The sequence below is a fragment of the Zingiber officinale genome, chromosome 10B (genome assembly GCF_018446385.1).
Source record: "Zingiber officinale cultivar Zhangliang chromosome 10B, Zo_v1.1, whole genome shotgun sequence".
NCBI lineage: Eukaryota > Viridiplantae > Streptophyta > Magnoliopsida > Zingiberales > Zingiberaceae > Zingiber > Zingiber officinale.
In genome coordinates, this window is record NC_056005.1 from 9,045,488 (window position 1) to 9,061,134 (window position 15,647).

At 32.9% G+C, this 15,647-nt stretch overlaps 1 protein-coding gene across 1 annotated transcript; it reads left to right on the forward strand.

Annotated features, from left to right (window-relative positions):
- Nucleotides 1-5: 5 nt before the first annotated feature.
- On the forward strand, nt 6-14,664 carry LOC122028745 (NAC domain-containing protein 53-like). Its single transcript, XM_042587613.1, has 5 exons — nt 6-642; nt 726-923; nt 12,890-13,558; nt 13,650-13,791; nt 14,051-14,664. The coding sequence occupies exons 1-5, from the start codon at nt 136-138 to the stop codon at nt 14,452-14,454; spliced, it is 1,920 nt and encodes a 639-aa protein (XP_042443547.1). The 5' UTR covers nt 6-135; the 3' UTR covers nt 14,455-14,664.
- Nucleotides 14,665-15,647: the final 983 nt, after the last annotated feature.

A 15,647-nucleotide genomic window follows, 5' to 3' on the forward strand; every position in this document is an offset into this window, starting at 1 on the left:
TCTCCTCCTTAATTTCCTTTCTTCCTGCGCACGCTTTCTCTCGCATGCCTCCGACCCTCCTCGCGATGTGACGAGGAGGACCAGAAGGATTCAAAGTTAGATCGCTCGGCAGATTTCGTCTTCCCTTCGGTTCCGATGCCGATCGCCGATCCGCTGAGTCCCATATCGATGCGAACCGCTACCATCTCGTCTGCTCCCGCGCCGACACGTTCGGCTGCTCTCCTCGCTCCTGGCTTCCGGTTCCATCCGACCGACGAGGAGCTCGTCAGCTACTACCTCAGACGGAGGGTCTGCCGTCGGGCCCTACGCGTGGATGCCATCGCTGAAGTGGATCTTTACAAATGCGAGCCGTGGGAGCTCCCCGGCCTCTCCCGCCTCCGCAGCCGCGACCTCGAGTGGTACTTCTTCAGCCCGCTCGACCGCAAGTACTCCAGCCGGTCCCGAACCAATCGGGCCACCGCTCAGGGGTACTGGAAGACCACCGGGAAGGACCGCGCCGTCTCACGTGGCGCGCGCGTCGTCGGCATGAAGAAGACCCTCGTTTACCACTCCGGACGCGCCCCACGCGGCACCAGAACTAACTGGGTCATGCACGAGTACCGCCTCGATGATGCCGAGCTCGCGCAGTCAGAGGTTCCGCAGGTACTTTTTTTATAAGTCGTTTTTTTTTGGGTGTTTTTGAAATTTATTGACATTTATTTCTTTTTGGATTGGCGATGGAGAAGGATTCGTATGTTGTGTGCCGGGTCTTCCAAAAAAGCGGCGCTGGTCCACAGAATGGGGCTCAATATGGTGCGCCGTTCGTTGAGGAGGATTGGGAAGTGGAAGAGGCTAATGGATTGGTCCTGATGTTGGATGTTGGGGATGATGATGCCATTGATGTTCATGATCAGAACTACTTGGAATACAATGATCTTCTTCAGGTAAGCTCATTAATCAGCTGTTTTCTTAAGCATGCTTGAAATAAAAGGGAAAAATTATTTTTTTCATAGTTCTTCAATTCACATTTTTAGTATTAAAGAAGCCAAAATTTGCATAATACTGGCATATATTTAGGTGTACTGCAAATTTTATTCAAGATTGGTACATGATTAGGTGTGCCTACAATAGATGATAAAATGAAAGGGAAAAGACTAAATTGAGATGATATGAATATATTCAATTGCCACCAATGGCGAATCATTAAAGGGGTAAGAGAAAGAGGAAATCAATAAAAATTCAGGCTAATAGAATGAAAAAAATTCAATAATATGAATTTTACAATCAATATAGCTTTTCATAGAATGCAATTTGATCGATGCAATCCATGTGGTAACCCTAAATAGTTGAGACTTGTATGTATGGTAGATAAAATTATGATCTAGACATTAACATCCAAAGTTATCCATGTCCTAAGTAGATTTGAATTGGGCTACAATGTTAGAAACCTATGGTCGGATTCTATGCTTGCTTAGTATTCCACAAAAGATCTTAGCCCCAACAACTTTGATTAGGATATATTTATATTCAATTTGGCATGTTCATCATCAACATTTACTATACTAAATAATTCTTTTTCATGCCATATCATTTTCACAGAGTCTATGCTTGTTTATCACATCTGGATTTGTGCTTACTGTTTCTACATAGATTCTTTTAATTATTGTCTTTATCATCCATTATATAATTATCATTTATCTCATTGAAGTTGCTACTCACTATCTCAAGATGGAATACTTTAAGAGCTATATTGTATTTTCATATATTTACTGAATAAAAAATTCTATCCATTTGTGCTTCGTGATATTGGAACTTTAGTATGTAAAATATTCATATTGTGTGTCAATACTTTCCATGTGATCCAGATTTATGAACTTCTTCCCCTTTGGTTGGATATGCTTAGGTAGGATCTTGATCCCATCAAATTTGCTTACATGAATTGATAGTGGAGGTGATGGTGATGTTTATGATGACTAGCAGTACATGATCAGAGAATCTGCATGTTGAAAACTAACATTGAATAGTTTTGGTTTCAAACAAAACAAGAAGATTGGTCAAGTAAAACATAATTTGCATTCAATGTTGAATTACATGATTATTGTTAGGATAACCTGGTTGCTTCTACTTGCTGATTAGAGCTTGTAAACTGGTAGCTTCCTCTATCTAGTGAAAATTCTTAAATTGTCAGGAAAATTGTTCTATGCATCCATTTGACAGTTATATGCCTCCTTTCTCTATTAATTGGTACAACTTCCCAAGCTAATTCAACATTGTTCGAGTTCACAACAATGTCAAAGTTCCATAACACCATGCCATCATATTCATGAAGACCTTGGTTGCCTCCTGTTTTGGATATGTTTTATTGTAGGAGTTTTAGATATTTTAGTGATTGATAATGTATTTATTGTGGTCTTTCTATTCAGTTTATTTGCATATTGGAGAATATGACTAAATAATTCCTGTTCTTTCCTACTTTGCATGTTCTTGATTAAAGCATGCAAGTTCTTTTCATGTATCGAAACTGTTGCGTTTATGAAAATGGAAAATTGGCCTATGAAAATGTTCTTTCTTGTTATCTTCATTTGATATATTCGCAGAATTGTGCATATGCATACATTTGAGGTCAGATTCTCTTCTGTCTTTCAAATGACAACATAAACACTTATACTCTAGCTTACGAGAAGGATTGTGGTATATGTTCCTGCAAGTCTATTTATGTTTGTAAGTTTTACCTTCGTTTTAGAGGGATGTGAATTTAAGATTGTCCCAATTGATCACGTATCTACATTTTTTTCATTTCAATTTTGCAGGATCAAATAGTCAGTTAAATTTTTAAGCGTTGGTTTGTTTTACAATCTTTAAGCAGGTCTTGAGAGAGTTAACTGCCTTGTATACAATTCAAAAAATGAATATGAAATTCCTGGTGTTTGCTGAATTTCAGACCTAGGAATTAGTCCGATTATCCTGGTTGACAGCAAATGAATTTTACACATTTTTGTTAATTATAAATGAGATATTCCTCTACCTTGGTCCATGACACATAATAGGAATGGAGTTTTGGTCATTGTGCAAATTTGATTGCTCCATAGTGATATTTTTGTATTTACTACGTCAACACATTTTTAGTAGATAACTTAAATTCTTTGATCTTGATGGTAATGATAATTTAGTGTGTTTGTGGTTAGCTTTAATGCAAAAAAAAAAACAACTTAGAGTTGTAATGTTCAGAGTGTTGGATCGTGACGCACGTTTGGGGGGGGATCACGTGATTTTCAAAACACTTCTTTTTCGGTTTTTAAAACTCGAGTACGCAGCGGAAATTAAGAATTCAAAGATTAAGAAACACGAGAAGAACATAAGCGGTTTTTACTTGGTTTGTACCCTTCGACGACTCCTACTCCAAGGTCCAGGTACCCCCGGAAGAGAGAATCGAGTACAAGAAAAGTTAGGCCAAGTGCAATACACTACACTTGTCCTTTTATGGTAATTAATTACAAAAAGAAATGTTACCAACACTTTAAAGATAGAAATGACAGCGCTTTGTGTTGATGTCTATCTGATGGGTCGATCGGAACTCCTCGAAGTAGTCGTCGGGCTCAGTAGCTTCGTAGTAGACTCGCAGCCGGAACCGGGAGTAGTCGGAGGCTCAAATGTACGCGTAGTAGCTTGTATATTGTTCTTGTTGTATCAATGCACACTCGAGACTGTCTTATAAAAGGCTTGGAAGGTGCCTCCAATGAGGCAAAATCAATCCCGATCACTTCGGTGCTTATCCAAGACTTCGGCTAGAATTTATCCAGCAGAAGGCGCCTTCCATAGCCATGGAAGGCGCCTTTGAATACTGTACACCTGAAGGCAGATTTGCTTTCTTGCCCTGCAAACATGTGTTAGTCCAAATAACCTGCAAGACAAGTGTTAGTACAAACATAGACAAATAATAAAAAGAGTAATCAGTTTATGCCCTCCCTGGACCAGGAACTAGTCAATGTCTCAGCTTAGGAATCCCAAATAGACCTAAACTGGACTGACGCCTACTGTCCCTCAACTAGGACACGTCCTCACAGTCACTCTCTTCCAGTGATTTACCTTTAGTTACCTTTTGCCAGATATCCAATCAGCCCGTCGATCAGTCTGGACTTCGTGCCAGCTATTCGGTTTGCCCGTCGACCTAGTTGGACTTCGTGCCAGCTATCCGGTCGGCCCGTCGATCTAGCTGGACTTCATGTCAGCTATCCGGTGGTTCGTCGACCGAGCTGGACTTCGTGCCCGCTATCCGGTCGGCTCGTCGACCTAGCTGGATTTCTCCTGCACATTCAATCAGATCGTTAGATCATAACAAACCTAACTTAACTTACTTTGTCATTCATCAAAACCTGATTTAGACTGTTAGTGCTAACCGCACCAACAATCTCTCCCTTTTTGATGCAATGACAATATGGGTTAAGTTAGGAAAAATAATGCAAAAAATAAATAAACACATGACATGTTTTAATTTAGTCTGATTTTGATTTAGTCTGAGTTTGGTGTTTTGTCTAGTATTATGCTAACTTAATCCACCTAACCCTCCCCCTTTGGCATTCATTAAAAATAATAAACATAGACAAGTTTGAGAAAATTGCCTAAGTAAAGGAAGGAAAATTTTGACAACAAAAAATTTTCAGGTTTACTGGGAGAAGTTAAACTTACAAAAAAAAGTTAAACAGGATTTTCAAATATGTCTTAAATCTTCATGTCATAATTTTTAAAAATAAAGTTTGAAATAATTTTCAAAGTCTACTAACTTCGCATAATTCTCAAAATTTACTATCTTTTCATTAGATTTTCAAAAGATATAAAATTTGAAAATGCTAGAACAGAGTTAGAAGATTAAAGGAACAACATTTTCAAATAAAAAAAGTTTGGAAAACATTTTGAAAATTGAATTTTGAAAACATTTTAATATAACTTTCAAAATATTTTGAAAAACATTTTTGAAAATTGAGTTTTGAAAAAGATATAAGGGATGTTTTCAAAAATGTCTTTTCAAAAATTTTAAGGTTTTCAAAAATAAGATGATAAAATTTTAAGTAAAAAAACCTTTTGAAGACTATGTCAAGATATTTTCAAAAATTTAGACATTTGTCAAAGAGCAATGATATGCTCAAGGAAAAAAAATTCAAGGTAAAGCTCAAGGATAGACACATAAAGTCATGGCCCACCATTTCACTTTTTGTGGGACCCATCACTTAATGTGTCTATCCTTGAGCTTTTCCTTGAGTTTTTTCCTTGAGTATATCATTTTTCTTTGTCAAACTGATTTTTAAAACCTATCTTTAAAACTTTTAAGGCTAAAGAAGAAAACGAAAAGTTTAGAGATAGCAGTTTATTAACACCCCCCCCCCCCCCTCTTTTTAAAAAAAAAAAAATTAGAAGTAGGTTTCAAAAATAATTTTAAAGAAAAATGCATGCAGTTTGCAAAATATAAAATATTAATACTCCCCCTGAACCTGATAGTATTTTAAAATAAAACAACTAGAAAGTGTCATTAACTGTCTAACCATTAGTTACTTACTGACTATCAAAAGATAGCAGTTTTCACTTGGTTAGTCAGGTTAAGTTAATTTATTCAGTTAGTCTTTGACTAAGCTGAAAAACTTAACCTGATTTCTGTTAGTGTGGTTTTTAATGCCCAGACTTGTATTGATGCACTGATATAAGCATCTTAAGTTCAAGCAATCTGCCTATGCATCTCACTCCTTTTTAAGTTTAGCAATACACAAACAAGCTAGCCCTAATGTGTTGGTGAGATGCTCAAGTCCTCGATCTATAGGAGCATGCATTCTAAGGATTTGATCTAGATTAAGGCTAAAACTGATTTTGAAAATTCTAAAAATAGGGAATTTTCATAAATATAGATAACAAGTTTTATCCTTGAATTTTTAAAGAAAAATTTTGAAAATAAAGGTCCTAATCTATTAAGCACATTCCTTATTGTCGACGTAAGTTACTAAATTCACATTCAGGGATGAGTTTAGTGAATATGTCAACTAGGTTAGATTTGGACTCAATGTATTTGAGTTCAATATCATTTTTAGTGGCATGATCCCTGATAAAGTGGTGTCTAATTTCAATGTGTTTAGTTCTTGAATGATGCATAGGATTTTTTGTTAAATTAATTGAGCTAACATTATCAATTAGTACTTTTATATTTGTAAAGTTTAAATTAAAATCTTTTAAAGTGTGCATCATCCATAATAATTGTGCGACACATTCTCCTATAGCTATATATTTTGACTCAGTAGTAGATAAGGTAACACAGTGTTGCTTTCTACTAAACCAGTTGATAAATGATGGGTCAAGTAGTTGACATCCACTACTTGTATTTTTACGGTCTAATTTACAGTCAGCGTAATCTGAGTCAGAATAGCCTATGAGTTTAAAATTGGTTGTTCTAGGATACCAAATTTCTACATTTGATGTTCCTTTGAGATATCTAAAAATTCTTTTGACTTAGAGTCAAATGTGATTCTTTAGCATAGGTTTGGTATCTAGCACACATATTAACTGCAAATAAAATATCAAGTCGACTTGCAATTAAGTATAGTAGGCTATCCATGGCACTCCTATAGTATTTTAAGTCAACTGGTTTTCCATTTAGGTCATCATCTAAGGTTGTATTAGTTGTCATAGGTGTCTTTATTTCCTTAGTGTTTTCCATTCCAAATTTTGTAAGTAATTCGTTAATATATTTTTGTTGATAAATGTAATTGCCCTCATTTGTTTGTTTAATTTGTAGTTCTAAAAAATAAGTTAATTTACCTACTGACTCATTTCAAATTCTTGTTCCATTAGGGTTATAAATTCTTGCAAAAATTTTGAATTGGTTGACCCAAAGATTATATCATTTATATATACTTGAGCTATAAAATATCTTGTTTGATTGATTTGACAAATAGGGTTGGGTCAATTTGTCCTTGGTTCAATCCTTTGGAAATTAGGTAAGAGGTTAATCTTTCATACCATGCCTTAGATGCTTGTTTAAGTCCATATAAGACTTTCTTAAATTTGAATACATGATCAGGATGATCTAAACTCTTAAACCCAAGTGGCTGACCTACATAAACTTCTTCTTTGATTAACTCATTTAAAAATGTGAATTTAACATCCATTTGATAAAGTTTAAATCCTTAATGGGCTGCATAGCTAAGTAATATTCAAGGACTCAAGTCTGGCTACTGGGCATATGTTTCATCATAGTCAAGTTCCTCTATTTGACTAAATCCCTTAGCAACTAGTCTAGCCTTATTTCTAATAACTTCCTCAGTTTCACTTAATTTGTTTCTGAATACCCATTTTTGTTTCTATTATCTTTTTATTTTTGGGTGGTGGTACTAAGTCCCAGACTGCGTTTCTCTCAAATTGGCCTAGCTCTTCTTGCATGGCTATAATCCAGTCTGGGTCAAGTAAGGATTCAACTATTGTTTTGGGTTCAATATTTGAAATTAGGGATATTTGACTTAAGTTCCTGAAGGATGACCTAGTCTGAACCCTTAGGTCTGGGTCACCGATTATTTGGTCAATTGGATGATCTAGGTTGACTCTTAGGGTTCTAGGAGGTTCATTCACTTGAAGCTGATCTTCTTCTTCGTGAATTGAGTTTTCATTGACTCCCCTTTGACTAGTATTACCTTGAACAAAATCAATTGGTTGAATTTGGGTTTGTTCTAAGTTTTGGTTGGTCTCTTCAAATTTCACATTTGAGGTTTCTTCAATTTTCAGTGTAACTTTTTTATATATTCTATAACCTCTATTGTTTAATGAATATCCTATAAATATTCCATTTTCTATTTTTGAGACAAATTTTCCTAAGTGTTCTTTTGTATTTAGTATGTAGATTGAGCATCCAAATACTTTAAAATATTTAATATTTGGTTATTTATTATAATATAATTCAAATAAGGTTTTATTGTAAGTTTATTTATTGTAGTTCGGTTTTGTACATAACAGGCTGTACTAACAGCTTCTGCCCAAAAGTATTTTGGTAAGTTATATTCATTTAGTATTATCCTAGAAGCTTCAAGTAGAGTTCTATTTTTCTTTCTACTATTCCATTTTGTTGAGGTGTTTTAGGACATAAAAATTCGTGATGGTAACCGTTTTAAGTGTAATAGTTCTAGTATTGAATTTATTTGAAGTTGATTAGTTGGATAATTTTGGTAAGCCTCTAACTAATTCATTTAACTTATATTTCTAAAGTTGGTGTGTGACATTCTTCTATGTCATAACTAGGTTTCTTCTTTTTGTGTTAAGTAACACTTAAGTGAAGAAGTGGTTAGATTAATTGCATAGATATTATTTTTTTTTACCCCTTTCAGACTTATAATAGGGTTATCTAAGTGTTTAATCAAACATTCAGAGAATAGAAACCTAACCTTATATCTAGAATTATATAATTAACTAATACTAAGAAGGTTGTATTTGAGATTCTCAACAAGTAATACTTTCTTAATAATAAAATCAATTTTGAGTTCAATATTACCTATCCCAATTACCTTGAGTTTGCTGTCGTTTTCTGTTCCTAGGCTTTTGTAGGTTAGTTGAGTGAATTTGGTGTAATCCCCAGTCATGTGTTTGGAACAATCATTATCTAAAATCCACTTGGATTCATACAACAGGTAGGAGTTAAGATCAGTTTGAATTTTTAAGTTATTAGGTTAAGTTTTAGTTAAGTTAATTTAAGGTTAAATTAAATTTTGAGTTAAAATGAATTTTTAAGTTAATTTAGTTAGTTTAAAATATCTTTTTTAGTTAAAATAGTTTCTAATATAATTTTTAAGTTAAAATAGTTTTTTAAGTTAAAATAATTTTTAATATAATTTTTAAGTTAAAATAATATTTAAGTTAAAGTAATTTTTTTTAAAAAATAATTTTTAAGTTAAAATAGTTTTTAAAATAATTTTTAAGTTAAAATAATTTTTAAGTTAAAGTAATTTTTTTAAAAAAAATCATTTTTAAGTTAAAATAGTTTTTAAAATAATTTTTAAGTTCAAATAGTTTTTTAAATAGTTTTTTAAGTTAAAATAATTTTTAATATAATTTTTAAGTTAAAATAATTTTTAAGTTAAGTAATTTTTTTTCAAAAAATAATTTTTAAGTTAAAATAGTTTTTAAAATAATTTTTAAGTTAATATAATTTTTAAGTTAAAATCATTTTAAAGTTAAAATAATTTTTAATATAAATTTTAAGTTAAAAAATTTTTTACGTTAAAGTATTTTTTTTTAAAAAAATAATTTTTAAATTAAAGTATTTTTTTAAATAATTTTCAGTTATAATTGTTTTTAAAATAATTTTTAAGTTAAAATAATTTTTTATGTTAAAATAATTTTTAAAATAATTTTTAAGTTAAAATACTTTTTAAAGTTAAAATAATTTTTTAAGTTAAAATAATTTTTAATATAATTTTAAAATTTTTTTTGAAAATAATTTTTAAGTTTAAATATTTTTTAATATAATTTTTAAGTTAAAATAATTTTTAAGTTAAATCAATTTTTAAATATTTTTTAAGTTAAAATAATTTTAAAGTTAAAGTAGTTTTTAAAATAATTTTTAAGTTAAAATAATTTTAAAAATAATAAAATAATTTTTAAGCTAAAATAAATTTTTATGTTAAAATAATTTTTAAAATAATTTTAATATAATTTTAATTTTTTTTTTAAAATAATTTTTAAGTTTAAATATTTTTTAAAATAATTTTTAAGTTAAAATAATTTTTAAGTTAAATCAATTTTTAAATATTTTTTAAGTTAAAGTAGTTTTTAAAATAATTTTTAAGTTAAAATAATTATTTAAAATAATTTTTAAGTTTAAACATTTTTAATATATTTTTTAAGTTAAAATAATATTTAAGTTAAAGTAGTTTTTAAAATAATTTTTAAGTTAAAATAATTATTTAAAATAATTTTTAAGTTAAAACAATTTTTAAAATATTTTTTAAGTTAAAATAATATTTAAGTTAAAGTAGTTTTTAAAATAATTTTTAAGTTCAAATAATTTTTTTAATTATTACACTTAATTTAATATTAATGTTAATTTAGATTTTTGTTTTTAAAAAAAAAATTAATTAGAACTTAATTTTGATTTTCATTTGAATTGAATTTAAGTTCTTAGTCATCTCACCTGATCTACTTTTTCAATAAAGGAATTCTATAATTTTTGTGAAATGATTTAAGTTAAATTTCAGAGTTTGGTTTAACTTTTTGTTAGATTCAGGTTTAACTTTGGGCTCAACAAATAGACATTTTTTGGATAAAATTCTGGGCTATGGTGAGTCACTTGGATATCATTAGAGTAACCATGCCTTCGAGGTTTTTCAAATAGTCTCATCCACTAAACATAGTACAAAACCTTAGTTTAACTAGTTAGGATTCGTAAGAGGTAGTTTCGATTAGTTCCACCACCAGGTCGAAGCCATATATTCCTAAACATGCATAGACAGAGCTTCCCTAACCTACTATCATTCAAAACTTCACCAGTACCGTAGGTCAAGTTAAACTTTCGTCCCTTTTTAAGCTAATCCTAATTATCTTGCCGGATTGGTTATTTTTGGATGTGCCAACTAGTTTGGAGTCTTTCCCTGAATTATCGATCTGAATTAAATTTTAGTTCTGGGTTTATGTCGATTATTTTTATAATTGTAATGAACTTAATGATAGTTTGGGTTTGATTTTGGTTTAGTTGATTTAGTTTTATGTTTTGGATGGTTATTTGATTTTACATAATATATTTTAATTTTAGATATATAGTATTGGTTCATTGCTACTTGTGTGGTTAGGCATGCTTTTGGAACCCAAGTTTTAGTTTGTGTTTTATGTTGAGTTGCTAGTGATATAAATGATTTACTTGTTGAATTTGACTTGTATTCAAGTTTTGATTTGTTGTATACTGCTTTTTGATTATTTAATATTATATCTAAATTTTTGGATCTAGTTGTGAAATCTTCTATCAACCTTTTAAGTTTGTTAATTTCAATTTTTAGTGTTGAATTTTTCTCCTCAAGTTTTACGACTTGATTTGGATTAGATTTTTCAATTTGTTTCTTAAGGTGTTGGTTTTCCTTAAGGAGCATTTTATTTTGACTTCGTGTTTGATTAATTTTTTATTTAAGCATGTAATACTTTAAAGAACTTTTTGCTTAAATTAAAATATACCTCATCAGGACCTTCGGAAACGAGTACAGACTCGTGACTTGGTTCGGGTTCGGACCCGTCTTCCAATTTGTTCTCTGAATTTGATTCGCGGGCCACCAGTCGAGGTAGCTTCGGTGCTTCTGATCTTCGGCTTCCGATTCCTCTGAAGACGATTTGTCCCACGTCGCCTTGAGTACTTTCTGTTTGGTTGTTTTGTTTTTGTCATTCTTCAGCTTTGGGCACTTGTATTGACCCTTCTTGAATCACGTGATTTTCAAAACATTTCTTTTTCGGTTTTTAAAACTCGAGTACGCAGCGAAAAGTAAGAATTCAAAGATTAAGAAACACGAGAAGAATACAAGCGATTTTTACTTGGTTCGGAACCTTCGACGACTCCTACTCCAAGGCCCAGGTCCCGCGGACCTATCGATGGACAATCCACTAAAAACCTCTCTCGGTACCCCCCCCCAGAAGAGAGAATCGAGTACAAGAAAAGTTAGGCCAAGTGTTACACACTACACTTGTCATTTTATAGTAATTAATTATAAAAAGAAATGTTACCAACACTTCAAAGATAGAAATGACAGCGCTTTGTGTTGATGTCTATCTGTCGGGCGCGATCGGAACTCCTCAGAGTAGTCGTCGGGCTCAGCAGCTTTGCAGTAGAGTCGCAACCGGAACCGGGAGCAATCGAAGGCTCAAATGTGCGAGCAGTTGCTTGTATATTGTTCTTGTTGTATCAATGCACACTTGAGACTGCCTTATAAAAGGCTTGGAAGGCGCCTCCAATGAGGCAAAATCAATCCCAATCGCTTCGGTGCTTATCCAAGACTTCGGCCAGAATTTATCAAGCGGAAGGTGCCTTCCATAACCATGGAAGGCGCCTTCAGGTACTGTTCACCCGAAGACAGATTTGCTTTCTTGCCCTGCAAACATGTGTTAGTCCAAATAACCTGCAAGACAAGTGTTAGCACAAACATAGACAAATAATAATAAAAGTAATTAGTTTCTGTCCTCACAGGACCAGGAACTTGTCAAGGTCTCAGCTTAGGGATCCCAAATGAACTTAAATTGGACCGACATTTACTGTCCCTCAATTGGGGCGTGCCCTCACAGTTACTCTCTTCCAGTGACTTACCTTTATTTACCTTTTGTCAGACATCCGGTCAGTTCGTCGACCAGTCTGGACTTCGTGCCAGCTATCCGGTCGACCCGTCGACCTAGCTGGACTTCGTGCCAGCTATCCGATCGGCCCGTCAACCTAGCTGGACTTCGTACCAACTATCCGATCGGTCTATCGACCTAGCTGGATTTCTCCTGCACACTCAGTCAGATCGTTAGATCATAACAAATCTAACTTAACTTATTTTGTCATTCATGGGTCAATCTAGAAGCTGTAATGTACACTGACAACTAACTTTAAACAATTGTTACTGTTATCACTCTGAAGCATTTCTTTTGGAAAGCTCAATAATGTTATGTGCTTAGTGTTTATGAATTTTTTTTTATTAAGCCTGTGCTGCTTATTCATTATGCTAGGATATTTTTTCTGCATCTGTTGAGTGATTGAATTTCTGAACATATCTATATTGGCCTAGTCCATGACTTGACACTCCCGCTGCTAGTTTACATAATTACTTTCCTGGGGATCTTTTCTATTGGTAGTTCAAAATTTTTGTATTTGGCCTTTTCTTTTTGTTTTTGCCATGTCTTCTAAACTGTGATTACAAGTGATTACTTTTAGGGACAGGAAACGCTTATCCAACAAGATACTGCTGTTCTGCATACTAATGGGCAAGGAAGTGACAATGGCCAAGAAGATCCTACAATTCTTCTGGATGAGATTCTCAAAGATCAAAGTTTCATGGAAGATGTGTTTGCCTGCCTCGATCAAACCAATTTGCCAGGTGATCCAACAGACATAGATGATTCCAGAGAACAAATTCTCTTGAGAGATTTATCTCATAATGCTCCAAGCCAAAGTGATGAATATGTTGAGCTTAATGACTTAGAGAACGATGCAAATAAAAACTGGAATTTCAATGAAGGCTATGCAAGTTTTGCTCCCAATTTTGTTGCTGGAGATGATGAGAATAGCAAGTTATATAAAGGGATCGAAACTGAGTTTCTTGTGTCCCCTGACCAATGCTCTGATCACCATAAAATGTTTCAAAATGTGCAAGTGGAAGATGACCTCAACTTCTTTGCTAAGGAATGTGATATTGGCGAACAAGACCAAGACTTAATTTTCTATGATGCTTTCTTTCCATCCAAGGCTGAATCATCAAGTTTTGAATTTACTGATGACATAGATAAATTCTTTGATGCGATGGATAATGATTTACCATGTGATTGCATTGGAGTTTCAGAACATTCTGAAAATCTCTCCAGTTTAAGCCAAGCTAATATTAAGGTTGGCATTGGTATCTTCTAAGTGTATCTGTAGATAAAAGTTTAAGATAATTACAATAGGATTACAGACTGATATTATTACATGAAAATAGGTTGAAGGTGGCAAAAGTCTCACAAATAAGGGAATTACAGAGTTGGCACTCACAAATGTTGGAGCTGATACATTATCGACTTTACCTGTATCTGATTATGGATTCAAGAACAAATATGAAGATATTCCAGCTGCTGTACCAGGTATAATTTATTTACCTCGACTCTATGTAAATATCATTTTTAGAGAAAATGTGAAATAAAAAAGAAATTTCTTTGACTAGATATCTGATTATTGCTCTAGTTGATAGCTTCAATATTTCTTGTGTCTTCAACGGCTAGTGTCATATCTACATTTGCTTCAACTCAAACCAATATGAATGAGGCATTGCATATCAGATTTGCTGCAACATTTATCAATTACATCCTAGAATATGAAGTATCTGCCATTTTTACGGTGCAGATATGACAGCGAGCAAGGAGAGTAACAACACAATAAGAAGTCGACTAATCAACATGCTGGGATCAATAAGCGGCCCCCCAGCATTAGCAGCAGAGTCTCATGCTAGTATCGGAAAATATGTTGGGCAGATTTCTGGAACCTACCAAGCTAATGAGTTCTATATCTCACCTGCCTTGATCCATTTACAGGGCACCTCGCGGGAGAAAGGAAATGCAGGTTTGCTCCTTTACAGCCTTCCGGATAATAATGCTAGTGGTAAACTTTCAGGTTTCAGGCCAGTCAGAAAAATACAAGACTTGGTTGTTTCATTGCTGCTTCAAGGTAGCTGCTATCCTTTGTTCCTGTCAGCATTGGTTCTCACCGTAAGCTATAAAGTGGGGATGTTTATTTATGACAATAATTAGGTCTATATATATCTCGAAAAAATAAAGACACATTTTGGATCTGTCAGGAAAATTGGAGAACCTAAAACCTCTTATGGATCTTGTATCAAGTGGCATGACTTGCTACTGTAGTTAGTAATAATGCACATTTTGTGCAAAAACATAGCTTTGTCTGGATTGTTCTCTTTTTTCTTCCTGGCAGTAAAACCTGGAAAGACAGTTTCATTTGAATTTTTTTCCCCTTTTTTCTTATAGATTTTTTTTTAAATTTTTTGTGGATCATATAAGTCAGATTAAGCAGTCAAAGATATCTCTCTGCACTCAACTCATGATTGTTTGCATATTTTATTTTGTATATACAAAAAATAGATGGGAAGTAATTTTTTCCACCTATTATGCCAAAACCCCCTAGATTTCGATGCTGGGATGGATGGTCTCAATCAAATGTATCTAAAAATAATGATATGTACAGTTGAAGAAAAAGAAAAAACACACGTGTTCAAACTCTTCATCATTTCCTTGAAAAGCATCATTAGAACAATGCTACAATAATGTTAGTAGAAAAAAACAAATGATAATCCTACTTAATCTCATTGATTGTCCTTGAGTGATCGATCTGATTCTATAAAAAAATTTTATCGGACATCAGAGTAAATCGAAAAGTGTACGCGATGATCAACCTAGAAGCCTAACATCTTTTGTTACGCACCTTATTTGGAAAAAAAAAATCTTATAAATATGTCGTAATTAATATGCATAAGATTAATTAAACAAACAAGCTTGAATAATTCGTTAAGCTAAACAAATAAGGCTGTAAATGAACCAAGCGTTCATGAACAAGCTTGGTGTTCGGCTTGGTAAGAGCTTGTTTATGTTCGTTCAATATACATAAGATTAATTAAACAAACAAGCTTGAACAGCTCGTTAAGCTAAACAAATAAGCTTGAACACATATGTGTTCAGCTCGTTAACGTTCGTGAACAACGTTCGTGAACAATGTTCGTGAACAATTGTTCACGAACCATATTTATTAATAAAACTCTTTCAATATGATAAATAAATAATAAAATAAAATAAATAAATTTAAATTATCAATCTTAATAACTAATCAAATAATTAAAAGTTTCAAACAATCAAACAAACTTGAATCGAGAGCTTGATAACATCTAAACGAACCAAACTCAAACCAAGCTCAAGCCAAGCTTGAATTGAGA

Coding starts and splice junctions, on each gene's coding strand:
- LOC122028745 (XM_042587613.1), top strand. CDS start 136: ATGCCGATCGCCGATCCGCTGAGTCCCATATCGATGCGAACCGCTACC. Junction 643..725: donor CGCAGTCAGAGGTTCCGCAG/GTACTTTTTTTA, acceptor GCGATGGAGAAG/GATTCGTATGTTGTGTGCCG. Junction 924..12,889: donor AATACAATGATCTTCTTCAG/GTAAGCTCATTA, acceptor GATTACTTTTAG/GGACAGGAAACGCTTATCCA.